The sequence below is a fragment of the Eutrigla gurnardus genome (genome assembly GCF_963514095.1).
Source record: "Eutrigla gurnardus genome assembly, chromosome: 19".
Classification (NCBI taxonomy): Eukaryota; Metazoa; Chordata; class Actinopteri; order Perciformes; family Triglidae; genus Eutrigla; species Eutrigla gurnardus.
The window spans coordinates 22,256,105-22,276,570 of NC_139930.1; the positions used below are offsets into that span (position 1 = coordinate 22,256,105).

Sequence of the window (20,466 nt, forward strand, 5' to 3'; positions counted from 1 at the left end):
GCAAAGCAGCAGAGGCAGCGTAGTAGCAGAGGAATGTTTGCTGTAAATAATGCAGATAAATAGCTATTGAAAACACGACGGTGATGAATACGTGTTATCACACTCCATTCTTCTCGTCCTGCAGCCAGCAAGCGTGTGTGCGTGTGTCGCCGTATTCAATGCTTCGGCTTAGCGAGGCAATGGGGAGGTGCAAATGTCACACTGTCTGAAAAAGCTAAGCCAACTGAGTGTGGAAAAAAAGTCTCCGGAGGGAGGAGGAGGAGGAGGAGGAGGAGGAGGAAGAACTGGAAGCCACTTCAGAATATGAAAGTGCTGAGTGAAAGGTGGAAAACATCACAAATCTCTCCTCACGACAAATGCTCGACTCTCTGCACACACACACACACACACACACACACACACACACTCACACACACACTCACACACACGCCATCCATCGGCTGTAATCACATTCCAGAGTGTTTCTTCTGCTAAATTGAATTGTAATTGGCAGACAATGGGCGTGACATCACAATTCACCGGCTGGCTCATATAGGAGCGGCTCTTCTAAATTGAGCTTAAAGTGGGCCATGCTTCCCGATGAGCTGGTGGCGTTAATGAAAGAATACAAGGAGCGGAGCACACGTGGGTAACACGGAGGCAGAGCGCAGAAAGGGAGGGGAGGTGTACTAACTCTGAGAATTAATTGCCCCCTGGGACCGGTGTCATTAATGAGTATTGTGTGTGACAGCGGCAGCAGAACGTATGCACAGCCACACCTGAGTGATCTCCTGTGGAATAATGGAGCTTTTATTAAGAGAAAAGACTGAAGTGCTTCTACGCTTCTTCCTTTTTTAGTGCATGTCTTTCTTTCTTCGCCGTCTCCTTATTCGTCATTCTTGGCTGCGCCTGTATTTTAATGAGGTCACATGACACGTTAGGGCGCGTACTGTATTTACAGCGTACAGGCTGTTCTCATACACTGTTCCTGGCTATATGTATGTATGAATACTTATATATCCCGAAAAATCACGTTAGTATGTAATTCACTTAATTGTGCACCAGGAAGTTTAAAGAAAAACTGTGGGGAGGATGGGCCGGACTTTCACCCAGGAGACCACTGTTTGTGTCCCGTGTAAAGCCAAGGTAACACCACTCAAACCAAACATTGACTTATTTGTTCTTAATGTTTGACAAATGATTTGGTGATAGTGAAAATACTGTTTAATCACAAGTAGCCTATTAAAAAGCTGCTTTTAATAGTGAAATAATAATAATTCATGTTGGTGATTCCGGCTCTTATTATATCCGATCAAAATCCAATAGCATGGAATCGCCCACCTCTACTGTCTGAGCTCAAAGATTGTTTGTGGAGGAGAGGAAATATTACTCTTTACTCAACAGAGATCTTCAGATGAATTATCTATCTGATGATCACGTCAATCTTCTGGAGAATTTAAACTTTCATGAACATCATATCAATATTTAAGGGTTATCCATTAAATATCTCCATATCAGGATCTCCTGCGCTTTGATCAAGTAGCTCATGAAAAAGAAAAGTACGACGGCTTCACCTGTTAGAACAATGTGTCAGATACATTCAATCAATATTTCATATCTTCTGCTGCCCATCTCGTTTTCAGGTTGTCACCATTAATGAGGCTCAATGTGGCAAATGTAATTAGATTCAATAACTGGGTTTCAATAAGTTGATTCAATGGTATTCAAAAAGAAAAACACACTAGCTGTTACGTTGCAGTCACCTTAAATCACCTGACGTTAAACTTCTATAGTAAGGTCTAATTGAACACTTTAAGGTTAAAAAGACAAATTCATTTGATTTAAATCTAATAAGAAAAAGTATAAATTGAAATGGAAGGAATGTAAATAAAATCTACTTTCTGCTGAAGTTCCCGTCGCAGCGACTTAAATTACAGTGAAGCAGAACTGCTAGTGAAAGCAAGTACTGAGTGCCTCAGTCAGAAGATAAAACATAGTGACGCCTGTAAGAAACATTTTCAACAGAACTGCATACTTTTTCAGAATTTTTGTTCCATAACTGCCAAAGATCCGTCACAGAAAACGGGGATTTTTCTTTCTTTAAATTGCGTCTCTCTTGCTTTTGAAAATAAATGACTGCGATGCCACATTTGTTGTTGAAGTGGTGAAGTTTAGTTCAGCGTACACTAAAGAATAAGATATTCAAAGATGCCATTTGACATTTACTGTGCTACTCTAAAAACTGATTACAGAATAAAAAGGAAAAACAACAAACAAAGAAAAGCTGTGGATACCACAATACAATAATATCATGTCGAACCACCAACTATTCATTGTCCTTTACAATATATAAATATTGTAAAAGAAAAGTTATTGGAGGACGGAGCCTTGGTCGCGACACTATGTGAGAGACCAGAGACGTTCGTGATGAAGACGGGTGCAGGGCCTTTAAAAGTACAATTAATCGGATGAGAGTACCGAGTAATGAAGTCTCCTTTGCTGTTTCATCTCCAGAACAAATTCTTTGCACAAGTTTTCACAGCTTCCTGGAATCCAGAATTATTCAAAGTGAGCAGAGGTTTTGACTGAGACTGAGGAGGAGGAATGTGTGAGAAAATTCAAAATGTCAAAGGAGTGAAAATATCTGCGAACGGATTCAAGAATCAACGCCAGAGTTGTCATCGTGTGAAACTGTGATTCGCCAGGCCTGTAGATGCACTCTCACCTTTTAAAATGCCGTTAAAACCTTCTGTAACCGGCTCTGCTTCTACCTCATGTTCTCTCATCTAATCATAAGAAATCTCCACGTTTCTAGACGCCGACCATCGATTTGCCTTCTGAAATGAACACTGTTGCTTTCAGGTAGTATCTGCTGTAGCCAGCCAATCAAACAGAAGCTCTTGAAATGCAAAATTATCTTTCAAATTGACAAAAATCAATACATTTAATTAATGTCACAATTCAAACGGGACAAAAAAATCTACCGTTAATTTTTTTCAGAAGCGAAGGTAGTCCAATGGAAGGGGCGGGGCTTAGCCTCTCTGTAAAAGAGCTGAATCAATTCCACTGAAGAGAACATATATGCAGATGTACATGCAGCCAGTGGGACTGGACGGATATGATATGTGTTTATCTGTATCACGTTGACTGTGAACAGGAATGTGCTCACAGATAACAGCAGCGTTTGGGAGGCGAGGTGGATTAACGGCGAGGTAGCTGCTCCTCCAAGAATGATCTCAACCTGTGAGGAAGGATGGGAGACGGAGAGACGTCTAATTAGCTTCGTAGCAAATTATTAGGAGTGTGTTTCTCGCCCTGATTCGGTGAGTGGGAACGGCGTGATGCGTGGAGTCTTCCCAGGAGTAATCACTGCCTCTCCCTCCCTCCTGTCCTCCACCTCTTCTCATCTCTCCCTGGATGATTTGGCTGTAATTAAGACGATGCACCACCAGGAGGTGAGGAGGAGGAGGGTGATGACCCTGCTTTCAGTTTGGGCGTCAAAAAAAAAAGTAAAGGAAGAAGGATGGCGAGAGGTAAAAGTGGAGAAAGTGAAGGACGTGGTGATGTAAACGCAGAGAAAGTGAAGGACGCCTTGGGGAGGAGATGAGGAAAGGATTTCAAGGAAAACAAATTAATACGATTATTAAAATAATATTATTTTGGGACATATTTACTGAAATCAATATTATCTTCATGCAGACAGAAATAAAAGTATTCAAACGTAGCAGGATGGTGAGAGTGGCATCCATTTGATGCATGTTTGTAGGAGAGAATGTGTGAGGTTGGGCTGTAAAAGAGACCCGAGACCACCTTGGGGCCCGTTCTTTGTTCTTCATCATCACCACACAGCTTTGACTTTCACCACATTTCACTCAGCTGTGTCTCACACAGACGTTATTCACGGCGATGTCCTTCATCTTCCTGTGCACCAGTTTGTCACAGAGTTCACACGCTTGTCTTTTGTCGAGGCAGCTTCGGGAGAAATCTGGGGGGGGGGGCAAACATGGCAGGATCGTTGTCAGCCCTAATTAGCACATCGTATCAGCTTCTATCAACCTATATTTCTCTAATTATCCAGCTTTCCAGTGTCTACCCTCTAAACCACTTCCACAGTTCTTCACATTGACCCCTTTCTCCCAGCAGGTACATGTGCTCCCGCGGGGTCAAGGGTCGCTGAGGCAATCAAACGCAGCACGAGCGCACGCACACACACACACACTCACACTGCAGCAGCAGCCGGTTGAGTGACAGTCTAATTACCCGGTTTAAGAGAAGCAAACCCCTCCGCTGTACGGCAGTTAACAGGATCAGAAGGCCACTTGTCCCCCCGCTCACACACTCCCCCTTTATGCATAGTTTTCTTGTAATTTCACGTGTGTGTGTGTGTGTGTGTGTGTGTGGGTGTGTGTGTGTGTGTGTGTAGTATAGAGAGCGGTAGATTGGTCCAAAGATGGTGGCTGATACATGAATGGTCAAGGGAATGACTCAGGGTCTGGGTGTACAGATAAAGTAGAGCAGAGGGAGGGAGACAGAAAAAAGGGAATTGCTTTTGGTCACCAAGGGAATAAACCGTGTGTGTTGAGGTGTGTGTGTGTGTGTGTGTGTGTGTGTGTGTGTGTGTGTGTGTGTGTGTGTGTGTGTGTGTGTGTGTGTGTGTGTGTGTGTGTGTGTGTGACAGAGAAAATGCTCTCTTTAATTTAGAGCTCTCGGTTCAGAGGAGATACGTCTGAGTTGACGCCCCACTCAGGTCGCCCACGCCGACTTTCAGGGCGCCAAAATGCACCCGGAGTTTTTATTTCCGAGATCCCGTTTACTCGAAGACGATGGAGAGTGACGGTTAGAAGCAGAGGATCGGGTGAACAGCTGCATGCTCTCTGAGAGGAGATGTGTCAGCTGACTCTTGACATTGACCTTCCGGATAGTGTTTTCTTTTGTGCGGCCCTCCTGTGTTGACTTGCACTTAAACGCTGTTGCTTTGATCTCGTGGCTCTGACCAAAATAGCAAAAGCATAGTAATAATAATAGTCTTTCCAGTTGTGTCCACTCCACGCTCCAGGAAAAAACACGACAAAAACAGTAATAATCCACAATACGTCCAGAGTGCTAACAGTTTTTCATTTTCTACCTGCCCCCATCTTTTGATCAGAATGGCTCACATGGGATTTGTGATGTATAGCGCCCCCTAGCCCCCGCCGTAACGCCCGCTGAACGCTGAATACAGTTAATGACCTGTGCCGTGGGTTATTTTAGGAAGAAGCTCAGCTTTGAGCCGGTCTGGTTACATCAGACAGACGGCGACGCCTCATCTGTTGGCTCCAGATAAATTCTGTGGTCCCTCCACGTTTGATGCCAGGAGTGTCACTGATGACGCTAACATCAATACAGACGCAGAGCGGCGCACACAGAAGAGACACACGCTCGTTTCTGTCCTTGATGGACGGGGCTTTTTACGTCAAACAAAACTCCTTCTCATTTAATTTAGGGCCTTGGACGCACCTCCGCCTTCATGACTCCTCCAGGGTTTATAACACGGCACACAGAACGCCGACTTGTGAAGCCATTAGACTCTGCAGGCCGGTGCAGAGAGAACCCACAGCTGGTCGTGTAACATGTTTATTGGTCCCACTGGAAACGGTGGTTATGGCCACTCCAACTCAATTATTGCATCTTAGCTAGTGTCCCAGTGAAACAATGATAAATATTCATGCAGATTAGCCAAAGAACAGTTGGTGTGTGTGTGTGTGTGTGTGTGTGTGTGTGTGCGCATTAGAGGGTGATACAGAAGTGGATTTTCACTCCCATCCCACTCAAACAACAACCAAAAGTTCCCATTTTAACTCATATTAGAACTACATACATATATATATATATATATATATATATATATAATGACCCCCTTGTTACTGTGATTCTTGTCCTGGCTGCTCCTGTTGTCTCAGGTTGTCGTAGGTTTGTCGTCGTATCATTAAGCAAGACCTGTTTGTTAGTGTGTTAGCTTATTTTCACATTCTTATACTTCAAAAGTTAAGAGTTAGACTGTGAAAATATGTCATTTTAAAGACATCCTGTGTGTTTGGTACCAGGATGTCTATTTTTACATTGTTGTATTTGTACTAAGTTAGTAAAACATATGTGTATCTGGGCATACGGAATAAATTCCTCCTTTTTTTCTACATATTGGCTCAGTTAACCAGGTTGTTTTTTTTTACCCAGTGGCCTTAGCGGCTGTTTGTTCCTCGCTTGTGTGAGATTATGTGTCTCCAGCTCGCTGTGAAGATGCTTGCTCAGCAGCATTATGTCTCCGCCACAGTGCTTTACACGCTGTCTAGTCTATTAGAAGAACCTGTTTGAATCACGTCGCCCTGCAAGATGAGAGGGCTGTTAATTCCCAGACGGTGAGTAAGTGCACCCGGCTGCAGAGGTCTGCTGGTTTGAATTCACAGGGTTTGATCATACTTCACCCGGGTAATAAGGTGCATTCAATCCTACAACGAGGCATCCTCACAATACAGATTGCCCGTTTTAATGACTCCCTCAGACCCTCTCAGGCTCTTAAATAATGATCTCACTCTCCGAGGTTCACAGCTCACAACTCACACAGCGTGTCGTTATATCACCCACTGTGGGATAAGTGGGGTATTGACTTGGCAAAATGAACCCTCTTTGTTTTTTACTGATGGCCAAGTGATGTCGGCCTCGTTGAAACTCGTGGAGGAAAACTAATCTGAGGAAAACTCCATCTTAATGGATAACGTTTTACTCAACAAGCTCCTATCTTCCACACAGTTTATAATGAAAACTGGCAAAAAGAATCGTCCCCATTGATACCAAGCTCTGAAACAATGCCTGTTTTAATGTCATGCAGAAGTAACGCTTGCAGGTTTCATCATTTTAAGCGTATTCGTTTACGCAAACAATCAGTACGTTGAAGCGCAGGATCACAGGATCGCACGAAAATCCTTCCGTTTGTCTGGACCACAGTGTTGTCGATGGATCGCCATCATGGGGAGAAACTACTGGCAGCTACAGACGTGGCTTAGGCAACTAAACAACAATGGCGGCTCCTATAGAGGTGAGCGTAGATGCTGCCGTGGCATCAGTTATATCAGAGCAAAGAAGTGTACCGAAGGCTTTTCTCAATGGAAGAGATGTTTTCTCTCTTCTCCCCGTCAGGCTTCGGTATGAGTTTGATTGACAGATGGTTCATTCAGTTATTTTTTAAAGTGCCTGCTAGAAATAGAATAAAAGTCTTGGATGAAATCATATTTCTGTGTGGGCTCCATGGTAATTTAGCGAAGGGAGTATTAATCTGAAACCACAAACAGGTTAGACCCAAGCTCTAATATAACCCTAATTATCCTTTAATCACAACACTATTCAGAGACTGTTCCTCTCTTGAATTCTATCATGCTTTATCCACAATAAGCGAACATGCTTTTGTCCGTTGTACTGAAATGTAGGCTGTTTGTTGTTTGTCTGGTGAGAGTAAATTTGAGTTGCTCCAGGCTGCCAGGTGTGACAGGTTGATCTCCTCTCTCCTCCCGGCCTCCTCCATCCCTAACAGATGACTCGAGTCCGCGTCTCCGTCCTCCACATCCTCCACACGCCGTTAAATCTCCCCACTCACAAGAAATAAGGTTCCATCCACTTTGTGTCCGGATGAAATGAGAGTTTCGTCGGTGTGTTTTCAGGCAGATTGTCTGATTTGCAAAGACATCAATCTCCATCATGTCTGGTTTATGTGATCCTCTCTCACCAGTACTCACCCCCCCACTCTCTCTCTCTCTCTCTCTCTCGCCACTTGTGTTGCCATCTGCTCTCGATTAATGTGAGTTACGAGCAGTAATTGAAGCATCTGTTCATCCGGTGTGCATCCTTTGCTGTGACACTCCAGCATATAACATCCCTCTCGCTACATCTCTCGCTCTCTCTTCCATTTTGTTTTGCCATTATGTGTCTCTAATACACACACTCCTAGAAGTGCCCCGATCGATTCTAGTCGGTCGGTCGGTCGGTCCAACACTCCAGGGATTTTTGAACTACTGGATGGATTGAAATTATGTACCGGTATTTACGATCCCCAGAGGATAAACCCTACTCTTTCTTGTTCCACCATGAGGTTGACATTTCTGGTTTCAAGTGTCTCACCAACTTAATCCCTGACTTCTTATTTCCCTGGGGCCGAACATCAGACAGCCAGGAGCATGCTGGGTAGCGGTGCAGACTTAGATCCTAGCTGGGTTAGCTTAGCTTCCATCTCGGCTCTCCTCCCTTTGTTTTCGTGGCGTTTGGTCCGGCTGGAGGATCGGCGGTGGACGGTAATCTTCTCAAGGTCCAATAAGCACAGATTCAAACAAGAAGCCAAATTCATGGGAGCGACTTGCTACCGGCGGTGGAGGAGGTACATGTATGTGCACTGTCGTTGCCATCAATGTTAACCATAGACACAGCTATACGTACTGCTGGCACAAACACTCTCACACACAGGATTAGTCTTATCCCTTTTATCGATCACGTCTCTTTACTGACACAAACCCGTCGGCTGATGGACTCTCGATAGGGAAATACCTGCAAAAACCAGAGACTCTGAAATTGTCTGAGAAGCTCCAGAACGGCTGCTGAGAGACAGACGGGGAGAGAGAGAAAAAACGAGACAGAAAGTGTGTTGATGTGTGTGAGAGGTGAGTCTGGACTGTATACCCCCTGTATGTGCTTAGCAGGCAGCATAGCCAGACTGAGCTAATAGGCTGGAGGAGGAGGAGGAGGACTCTTCCTGCTGTCACTTTCTGTCTGGTTCTGGCATGTTTACACCTTTGATGGGGTAAAAATCTTTGACACACACACACACACAGCATTGTGCCACACATCTAGTCGTGCAGAGATAATACCCATCTTGCTATGATTATAACTCTGATATAATCACCCTCATCTGACAGAAATCATCCCCCTCGATCAAAAGTATAGTCGAGAGCGGGACATGAACGCCGAAACGAGAAAACCCGCGTCCTCCGTACAGCAGCCAAGTCAGTGTGACGGCGACAGATTTGCGAGGCAGTGCTACGTCGAGGTGGGCAGACAGGCGGGGCGGGGCGTCCATATGTCGCCGCGGCTACCAGCCCGTCTCCTCATCCCGGTCCAGCCTGGACCAGGGTCAGAGGGCAGGCTGCCGTCTCTCCCTCCTCAGCATGGACACTTGGCAGCAGCGCCAAACACACACGTTACGAAATGTATGCATGTAAGAAAGTCTGCGAGGGGCAGTAGTTGTTTATTAATGCTAGAGCCGGTTATGATACGCTGTTACATTGTTACATTACGTGGTTACATTGTCTTGTTACATTGTTACATTATATTACTCTTTTTACCGTAACCGCACGCCATTGAGCCTGTTATGAGACTCGCATGAACATATTTTTGGTCCAGAAACATTTGACCTACCCGTGTTCACAGTAACTCACCTTTTCTGGCGAGGAATGCTGCTTCCGTGTAGACCAACTTTTGTTCTGTATTCATAGCAAAGAAAAGTAGCTGCAAGTTGAGAGACAAAACCACAGATGGAACAAACCAAAGAGAAAAGGCCATAAGCTCAATAAATAGAGATGATTACATTACCACTGTAGCTGTGAGTGATGTCAGCGTTTGAAGGGATATGACCCCGGCCGTAATTACCAACCATTTATCCCACTTTGTGTTAATCAACAGTGAAATGACACCGTGTCCTGTTCACATTCTGCTCCCAACACCAACACATCCACTAAAGGCTTAATGCATTAGATTAGTCGCCCCCCCCCCCCCCCCCCCCTCCGGCTCCATTCGTTTCAATGAAGCTGTCTGAAGACGAGGAGGAGGACAAAGACAGTGCGGCTGCAGGAAGTGGCAGGCGGGACGGACTGCTATGTAATCTAATTCCTCCCCCTCTTTGTCTCCATTCATCCACTGTCATGACAGATTATGTTGAAATGGGAGGAGAGAGGGTGGGATGATAAATGGGGGAGAAAAAGGGGAGGAATGATGGGGAAGGAGGGAGGTAGACGGGTCCGAATTAAGTTACAGTACAGCGGCGGCGAGAGAAGACGGTGGCGTTCGTGTGTCCTCCTCATGAATTTGATGTCATGATTCATTGTCTCTAATTTTGCTTTGAAATGGACGACGCGTCCTAATGAAGTGAGGGATTAGGACTTCATTCAAGACAAAGGCCTTTTAATTATTTAAGTTATGCGTTACTAATCCATCCGAACATAACACGATACTCTTAATTCAGAGGAAGTTCTAGTAAGCAGTACTTAAAGTCCCGGCGAAACGGAATATTTGAACGGTATCAAGAGGGATTTTCAATCAAATCCTTCACATTTAATAGGTCTGCTGAAAAGTGGGCGGGCTTAGAAAAGTTTAAAATTGATTGATTGATGGATCGATGTCATGATACTATTGGTTGACGTTGGTTTGTACTAGCTAACGCACACCATATTCATCCCATAGGAAGTCAGTACCATGATGAGTTTGATGATTAAATCTCTAAACAAAGATGCTGATCTTAGTAAACCTCACTGACATTGCCATCCCGAAAAATAATAAAAAAATACGCATTTTCATGTTCAAATCAGGTTCAAGAATATAAAAGCTGTTTCTTCTCCTTCCTGCAGGCCTACTTTCGTCAGGGGGTTGCCCTGCAGTATCTGGGTCGCCATGCCGACGCCCTGGCAGCGTTCGCCTCCGGCCTCGCCCAGGACCCCAAAAGTCTCCAGCTGCTCGTCGGCATGGTGGAGGCCGCCATGAAGTCGCCGCTCAGAGGTACGGCAGGGATCACGTGCTGCCCGTCTCCTTTTTCTCATTTCTCTCTATGACATGCAGTTATTTGTTTGACTCCTCCACAACATTGTGTGTGAAAGTTGTAAGAGAGAAGAGTGAGATGTCGCTGGCGCCGGAAAACCTTCAACTTTTCTTTTATCTCCTATTCTCCTCTGGGATGAGAAAGATGCCTCTGATGATTCAGATCTCGCCGAGAAGTCGATGCATGTTTTGAAGTGGCAAAGAGCGAGAAAGAGGCTCAGGAAGAAAAGTGAGATGTAGGAAATAAATAAAACAAGCAAGTCAGATGAAACGGAAGGAGAAACATGTAGAAGTTGTAATTGAAGACAGTGAGCTGGTGATGGAGAGATTGGACTCATCCACTTGCTTGAAGTCACGACTCTCATCCAAGTAAACGCTAAAGAAACTCTGCAGAGCCGAGAGAAACTGTTGGGTTGTAACAAATAAAATATCACAGAACCGGGAGAAAAACAAATGTCCCGAATAAAAGTGGCAAATGTGAGGAAAAAAACTCACAAACTCTCTGTTATTGAAGTCAGAATGTCATTGCTCCTAAAGTAGTGCTCTTTCGGTAACGTTGGCCTCTGAGCAAGGAAAAGGTCCCTAAAGATACATATATAAACATGTTCTTTCTGTGTTCTTTTATTAATAATAACATAATTCATGTATTTGGCATTCAGCAGCTTACGTTACTGCTGTGATTTCTGATTTCGTCTATAAATAACTTTTTCCCCATAAAAAGGAATTTTACGCCTTTAATCTGAGAATATATCGTTTTTCCTCTCTCTCTCATATTATGTATTTTTCACTGAATATTAATCCCCTTCTCCCCCTCCACTTTTTTTATTTATTTTTTTATTATTTTTTACATTTTTAATTACATTTTTTAATATGAAAATGATATAAGCATGATGTTACAGAATATCCAGATGGTCACCAAAATTAAAATCAATATCTGAGACCGGTTCACTGAGATTGAGAGACACAACACATCTATTTTATTGAACTTTAAAGATAACTGATACATGATTTTGGGCCAAAGAGGCAGGAAGTTAGCAAAGAGTACTAATTTACTGGAGTTGTGTCAAACGTCCATAATGCTGGATGTCTAGAACCCTCATTAAATTCACAAGTAATCTCATTTCGGATGCATAGAATCGTACAAGGATGCTTCACGTTAAGGGCCGAGGACGGTGAGCGACTAGTTTTGCTGTGTTTGTTGATTAGCATGAATGTGTTTCCGTGGAGCTCGTGATGAAATATTTACAAGGTAGAATCTTGTGTGTCATTGATCTATTCGCCCCACAGTTCACAGTGCAGCTCTCAAGAAGATGAAGGAAGAGTGCATACAATCACGAATGGTTTGCAGGCTAGAGTTGGCACAGGATTATGTTTTTACCCTTCAGCTGTGTCGAAATGAGAGCAAGGCTTCCTGGGAATAGCCTTCCACTTGGCAAGCTGCAGCAAATGTCGATGCACGTGGAGAGCATATCTGGTTTGAGTATTCGCAGTATTTCCCTTTGAGGTGGAGCGTGACGGAGCACGTTGAGCACAAGGCCGTTGCTGTCCCACCAAATGAGCGGCAGCGTTGATGCAGCAGGTGGAATGAAAACACTCGCCATTATCAGTTTTTGATGGCGAGCGCAGCAGCTGTGGCGTACGGTGTGTGAAGGAGTCCCGTCTGAACTACTGGAGGGGCTTTTCTCTGCAGATCTGATGCACTGTGGGAGGTTGTTCTGCTGTCCGGGGGCTGCAACCTCAAAAACTCCATCTCCCATAAGCTTCAAAGCAAGCGGGACTCAAAGCTAAGATGTCGAGTGTCAAGTGTTACCAGGAGGATTGTTCATGCCTGAGTAAAAGGAGGAAGGGCAACATGTTGGACCATGGAGAGGGCTGATATGCAGTTATCACAGGAGGGGAGCTGCAGCTCCAACAGCCTGGACGAGGAGGTCGTCACTGGGTTTACTGTGTCCCGTTGGGTCTGCTGATGTCTTTTTGTATAGGATGTTCTGCTAACAAGCAGAGGCAATTCTTCCCAGGGGATAAGTTTGCTAAGCCTGCCTTGAGTTAGCGGGAACCTTTTCCATCACCACCCATTTAAAAAAAATTTACTGAGGTTTTTGGTTGCTTTATTAAGCTTAATGAATGCTTTTTATGCACTTATTAACAGTTAACAATTAATTATTAGCTATGCATTTTGCAGCTACTGGATCTAAAGAGAACACTTGCTTAATAAGGTTAATTTATTCTTTATTATGCCGTTATTAACGTTTAACTATGTGCTTTTCAGCTAACTGATCTAAAGTGAGAAAAATGCTCTAATAAGGTTAATTTATCCTTTATTATGCAGTTGTCGTTAATATACCTTTAACTATGCTTTTCTTAGCCCCAAGGTAAGTAAATGTGAATAAAGAATCACATACAAATCACAATAACTCCATATTATAAGGGGCTTGTTGCCAACGAACTAACACTTATTACTTACTATTACTTATTATTATTAAATACCCTGACTGATCATGTTAAGGCGATTATGCTCTTTGTTTCTTGTAAAACCCAGTGAAGACTTTATGGCTGCAACTCTATTCCAATTATTTTAGTATAAAACAGAAATACAGCAACAGAGATGGTGAAATCCAAAAGTCACAGCTCTGTTCTGTCTCTGCTCTACATTACTGTAACTCCCCTCAGGACCAGACATTACCACTAACTAATTAAAATGATTTACCGATGGTGCAACAGCTGCATGCGTCATCTCCAAACCAACAAGTGGAACTGTGAATTTTGGAATTATTTTAGGATTTCAAAGGCTGTTTAACCGTGTTAAGTTAACATTCTACATATAAATAATGGATAATAAATCGTTTTGACACATTTTGTTTCCAACAGATCAAAATGTCCCGCACCCATAAGGGAATGGCACAAAGCAATAAACAACTAGAAAATGTCATTGGTGCAGTAAAACGCAGTTATTATGACACAAATCATAAAGTAAGAGAAAAACAAGTTGGATTTCTTGATTATTTATTTTCCCAAGAATTGGGGGTCCAACATTTTCCAAAAACTCACAATTTTGACAGGATATTAGGGCGCCATGTACATTTTTACAGCATCAATATCAAACCTCTACCCTCCGTGTAAACAACGTTTTATTGAGTTTTTTCTTTTGTCACACGCTTCAGTTCTTCCCCGGTCAGGAGCTAATGAAGCTGGTTCCCGTTCCTCGCCAACAACTTTGTGTGTCCTCACCTTCCCAGACTCCCTTGAGCCGACCTATCAGCAGCTGCAGAAGATGAAGCTGGACAAGAGTCCGTTCGTGGTCGTGTCCGTCATCGGCCAGGAGCTGCTGACCCACAGCGACCACGGCGCCTCCGTCGTGGTGCTGGAGGCCGGGCTGAAGATCGGCACGTGCTCGCTGAAGCTGCGTGGCTCCGTCTTCTCGGCCCTGAGCTCGGCCTACTGGTCTCTGGGCAACGCGGAGAAGAGTATGGCCTACATGCAGCAGGACCTGGAGGTGACCAAGACTTTAGGTAATGAGGAGGGGGGAGCGATGGAGGGCTGCGTGTGAAACAGGCGCCGAGGAAAGTCAACGTACTCTTGTGTGTCTTCATCCACAGGTGACCAGACGGGTGAATGCCGTGCTCATGGGAACCTCGGCTCTGCCCTCTTCTCCAAAGGCAGCTACAGAGAAGCGCTGGCCAATCACAGGAACCAGCTCGTGCTGGCCATGAAGCTCAAGGACAGAGAGGTAGGTTTGCATGCATGCATTGGGAAAATGTATATTCATTTGATGAACGCAGGTCAGCGGTCTCGGTTCAGGTGCAGCCGACTCCAGGGTTTGCTGTTTGCATTAGCAGTTGGCCACATACTTATATGTTGCCTAACGAGACATTACGAGTCACCAGATGATCTGACTACGTTGCTGTGTTCATGTTCACGACCTCAAACACCAGGACAGAGCTTCGACTTTATTGAGTTTTAAAATGGCCGCTACAAACAGTCCAGTGGTCGGTGACGAGCTTAATAGCTTGCAGCTGGTGTTTTGGTTAAACGAGTGACCACGTCGGCCGAATGTGTCCGCGGTTTCTCGTAGTGACGGCAGCTGCTGAAAAACACCAACAGAACATGTAGGCATCCTCGTAAAAAGCCTTTAAATCTATTTAAAACAAATCCGTGTTTATTATCTCCGCCCCAGCCGCTTACAGAAGGTTCTAGGAGCAACCAGTCACCAGTTAGCACGGTCACTCTTTAGACTGAAACACCTGTCTGTAGTCTGGTGGAATATCACATGTTACAAGCAGACATTTTGAAAAACAACTTCCTGTCTCTGCAGACTGTGGAGTGACCCTTGATGCTAATCGCTAGCATACACACATCCGAAACTTGCATGTAATCTCAAATTCGCAAATGTTAAAACTGTATTTTGTCACTAGAACAGACCTTTTACAGCACTTACTGAACCATAATCATAACAATAGACAGAATGCTAGCAGTTAGCATTAGCATCAATATGAATGGTAAATTCAGAACAGTGAAGTCCAGCTATATGTTAAAAGTAACAAAGAGCCATAAGCCCAGCGGTTCATTTGGTGCTTTTTATTTTCTGTGACTGTAGCATGGGATTAGCTAGCTAGCTAACTAGCCAGCCGTTAAATGAGTTAATGTTTCATCCACTCTCAATTTCCATAACACTGATTCTGCTTTTGATTTCGAGTCCACAGAGAGAAGGTCTGTGATTGTAATGATACGCTGGTTATGGGAAAACGAGCCAACGATAGACATGACTCGGCGTATCTTCCCTCCCTGCATGTAATTCAAGAGGCTTTTTTTTTCTCAGATGACAAGCACTTCAGCCAAAACTGTGGTGTTTAGTTTCTCTTAGCAGAGAGTTTGCAGCAGGAAGAATAATGTACGTACGTGTTCAGTGTTGAGTCTTTGTTTAGGGAACCTCTCTGATGTTTGATTCAGGAGGCAACACTCGTTAGTCGATGGCGTATATGATACGATGCCATCGGCAGCAGAGATCACGACCCGAACCGACGCTGTAAACAAACTTCACCATGTCTTCGCGTCGTGTTTGGGACGTCTCAGTCTTCCTCGCTGTAGTGTTTGCTGGAAGGCAGTTATTCTACGCCTCGAGGGGCTGAAGCTCAACTCACCGGCTTTCTTCTTAAAACGATTCAGACAGATGTGGAAACCACCGTTAATTCAATCGCTGTTACAGATCAGACTTTGGACCCTGATTGTCTCCGAACACACAAGTGAAGCTGTCTGGATGTGTGTGTGTGTGTGTGTGTGTGTGTGTGTGTGTGTGTGTGTGTGTGTGTGTGTGTGTGTGTGTGTGTGTGTGTGTGTGTGTGTGTGTGTGTGTGTGTGTGTGTGTGTGTGTGTGTGTGTGTGTGTGTGTGTGTGTGTTGCGTGTCACGGCAGGATTTAATATTTCATTCGATCTCACGATTCTGTGCCTGTGGAGCGTTTTTGTGGAATAATTTATTGTCTCTTTAATATTGTAGGAGAAATATAAACAGCCTGATGTGTGTGTTTGCGTGTTAATCAATAATTTTGATGTAGTTTATTCTTTCGTCTTGTTTTTCTGCTGTACAGTGTGTGTGTGGATAGTATGTATTCACTGTTAACCAGAATATGTCAGATTATTTAGATTAAGTGGGATGGAGGACATTTTACCTGTTTCTGATTATTCTGTTTATTTATATAATAAAATTCAAATGATAAGATAATAAAAGATTAGTAGTTTTAATTATGTACTACAGCTAGTGTTATGTAAGTAAAACAGTCGTCTATAATATCTTTTATTTATTTAACATCCCCTCAAGCAACCAAATTTTATGGAATTTTTTTTTATGTTATTCAAATTAGCATTTTCCGGTGCTGCTAACGTTAACAAGCTCCAATTTCTGAAAATTAACTGATAATAAAACCTGTCCTTTGATCAAATAAAACATGATATTAAAAAGAAATTAAATAAATAAATAAACACATGAAAGTAAAATAAAATATTAATAGGAAAAAAAAAACGCTCCCACTTTCTACCATCACGCTTAACAAACAAAATCCAACTCGGGGCAAGAAATTTCGATTAATATATCAAATGTCAACCTTGACATTGAAGGATAACTAACTGGATACAAAGTTTCTTCCTTCAGGCTCTTCATGTTTCCACGGCGCTGATATCACGCTCAATATCGTCCAAACGGACTCAGGATTCCATATCTTCTAGCCGTGAAGATGTTTCTCATGTACCGCTTTATTAAAACTGTAACGTTGTTGAGGCTTGCTGGGTGCTCACACGGCGGCGGCGGCGGCGGCGATGTGTGATTGCATCGTGGATGTGGAGAGGCCGATTGAACAGCTGTCAGGAAGACGGATGAGGGTTTGAGTAAGTTCGTTTTAATGAAAGCGGCGAGCGACTAACTCTCCCGCCACGTCGCTCGTAGTTGTGAATCTGAAAACAGACAGAAGGACGGTTCCTCCATCAGCGTGTTTTTTTTTTCCCTTTTCAGGGAGTCCAATGTCAAACGAGTTGTTGACAGACAGATTATTGAGCCTCCCCTCCGCAGGTTGCACAGCCCGAGGAGAGGGAAGCGCGGCCAGCGACAGAAATCCATATCTCCCGCTGTGTGTTTGCTTGTGTTTGTCTGAGTGTTTCCAGACAAAGACGCCGCCTGCAGAGAGCTGCTGTTTAACAAACACACGAAGCAGCCGACACCTTGGTGATGCCACACCATTCAGCCCGCTGCAATGGCTTTGTAATTAAAACACGCGGCTGATGGAAAATTAATAACAATTGGTGATCAATGAATCCTTTAAGTCTGAGAATGTGCTGCCTTTTTTCTGTTTTACATCACTGTTGACTTAATTTCTTTACACTTTGGACAAAATAAGACGTCCAAAATGTAAACATAATAAATGGAGATTTGTCAAAGAAAAGAGAAGCTTGCACACCAAGTCCGAAGCGTTTTATTATTTCTTGCAAAAAATTCAATAAACGAGATAAAACTCAATTAATAATGTGGGTTCAATGGTTATTGCTAGTCCCAAACGGGGCTAATCAATTACCTACGTTAGCAAAGTGCTAACGTTTAGCTGCTTGGTTCATAATGTCAAGAGGACAGTTTATTTATTAGAGTTTATTTGGGGTTTTTCTAGGCTGAATTCAATTTTGTTATTCTGGAATGTTTCACATGAAGTCAGACAGGACAGTGTTGGGAGATAAGCCCCGCCTCCTCTCTGACACAATGAACACAAACAATCCCGCGGTTGAACTTTTGTGAATTAGGCGAGATGAAGATTTGATGAACGCACCTTTAGAGAGGCGGGAGGGAGTTTGATGATCTAAAGTCATAAACTTGCTGCCAAATAGTTAGAAACTTCCTCTTAATGCAAACACACAACAAACAACCACAGTTTGTCCCACTTAGACTTCCTTCTGTACTTTCTCACCTCCGTATGCACCGACATGAACTGAGTTAACCCACATCCGTCATTTCCCCCTGACTCAGCAGGACGTTTCGTTTCTTCTTCGATCCCATGCTGAGGGTGAAAAAGCCCATATCTTTTGGCTGATTGAGCATCGTTTTTCTAAATCTCCTGCACCCTCCCGACCAGTTTATGGAGCACATCTTCATCTCATCTTCCTCTGTCTCAACTTTCCTCTCCGTTCAGATCTTCCTACTCCTTTTTACTCACAAGATGTTTCTCTGTTTTCCCAGCACAGATCCTCCTAATGAGATTCCCCTGCAACACTATACAGATATAAGGACAGGATGCATTTAATCTTTGATTTCCTTTCTGTTGTCCGTCTCTCCATCTTCTCCTTATAAATTTCTATATATAAAAAGACATAAAGAGTGTGCACCAGCTCACAGGCCCAGACGCAACATGATTGTATTTTTTTTGTTGTGTTTTCCCGTTCGGGGGGGAACATTGTGTCCTTGAGGGAAATCAAACGCTTGTCTGGCCGGTTGACTGTACACACAGAGGCATCCTCGTCATTTATTAAATCTCCCTTTCCTGCCTCGGAGATGTGTCAACTGGATTTTATGTGTTTACGCTCATCACTTTGCTGGGAATTGGGATTTCATTTGGCGCGTGTTGCCATCTGACACGAACACTGTGACACACATGATGAAAAGAGAAGTTTGTCCTGGTTTTAATTAGACGGGAAATTTGACCAAAGGTCACGTTGGCTGAATCCGGTTTTAAGAATTCATAAAGGCTCCGATTTAAAGGGACATGGTGTTGATTTTTGAAAATATAAAAGGCTTCAACGTAAAATACATCCACACTTGAACCTTTTCCTCCATTTCTGCTCTTCACTGTTTGAAGGCTTCGTTTCCGCTGAACGGTGTGAATCAGAGAGGAAGAGGTTTGGGATATAAATGAACATGCTAATAACTCCTCTTTAATAATTCATAGCTCCTTCTTGTCCTCCTCCTCTCGCTCACATTCTTTAAACTTGCGATCATTTCATTACAGTCTCTCTGCCGTCCCTCATTTTGTGCTTTGAAAGGTCAAAGACACATTTTAATTGTTGAGTGTGTTCACAGTGGCTCTGAATTCATTACTGTCGCCGTGATGGCGCCGTCATTCTCCCAATCCATGCGTCCCCGGGACAGCCTCTTAATGATAATTACTTCACACTGTGTGTTCGCAGATAGAAGCTGCGTTCAACACATTGGTTATCGCAGGTGGTGTCGTTTCCCGGATAGGAAACGAGGCTGTTGGATGTGTTTCACACCTTTCTCTCCACCAACACGTCGATGCTTATCAAGATAGTTTCCTGGAGACGACAGCCGCGGTGGGAAGTAACCAAGTGCTGTACTAAAGTACAATTTATACATTCGCATGGTGGGCAAAACAAAAAAACAAATGCAGGACTTTAAGATGTAGTACTGTTGCTTGTGTCCGTCAGATCCACCCGTAGCTCCTCCACAGTTAAAATATCACTTGACCCATTATCACGTAGGAAAGAGGCATGTATATTTTCATTCGGTTTGGCTTTTCATTTAGACGAAAGCTGAGGTTTTATCACGAAAAAATTTCTGAAAACGTGAAAGTGAAAAACGGTGTTTTAGATTCCGCAACGTCATAGTATGCGACAGAAAATACTGCGTCATGTTTAGCCTTTTTGAAAGGAACAGGAAGTCACTTGTGTCATTCGTTGCTGTTGGTGATTCTGAGGATTCTGATTGGCCTGCATGGCTTTATCCTTCTCGTTACACTGCCGCCTATAGGTTTGGCATGGTATGGCATGGCATATTTATGCAGGTTCATGGAAACTAAAGCTTTTTTTGAGAACGATCTGGTGTGTACGACGTTATTATTGAAAACAGGGGTAAATATTAGTTTCTGTAAATACCCGGCTATGTGTAAAATGTGGCTTAAATGTCACTTCTGTGGTTGCAAAAAATTCAAGATGGCGACGGCCAAAATGCTGAACTCAAGGCCTCAAATAGTCCACAAACCAACGGGTGACACGCTGAATGGGCATTGGTGTCAGACACCAAGGAGCGTTGACTGAGCTGTATTATCGGTTGCCTTGGCAGGGAGACATGGGTTGACTCGATACACTAGTTTTTTTCCGCTGTGAGCCCATGTTGAGCAGCGTTATACTCTGTCCCTGTTCCTCAATATGTGTTATTTATTGCAGCGCGTGGTGTC

General features: G+C 43.6%; 1 protein-coding gene across 2 annotated transcripts in view; it reads left to right on the forward strand.

The window, feature by feature from the left end:
- Positions 1-20,466, forward strand: part of ttc28 (tetratricopeptide repeat domain 28) — an 88,213-nt gene that overhangs the window by 35,597 nt on the left and 32,150 nt on the right. For both annotated transcript variants that reach the window (XM_084036069.1, XM_084036070.1), the window contains exons 3-5: positions 10,620-10,767; positions 14,043-14,315; positions 14,403-14,533. In XM_084036069.1, the coding sequence (XP_083892195.1) occupies positions 10,620-10,767; positions 14,043-14,315; positions 14,403-14,533 (552 nt within the window). The remainder of the gene's footprint in view (positions 1-10,619; positions 10,768-14,042; positions 14,316-14,402; positions 14,534-20,466) is intronic.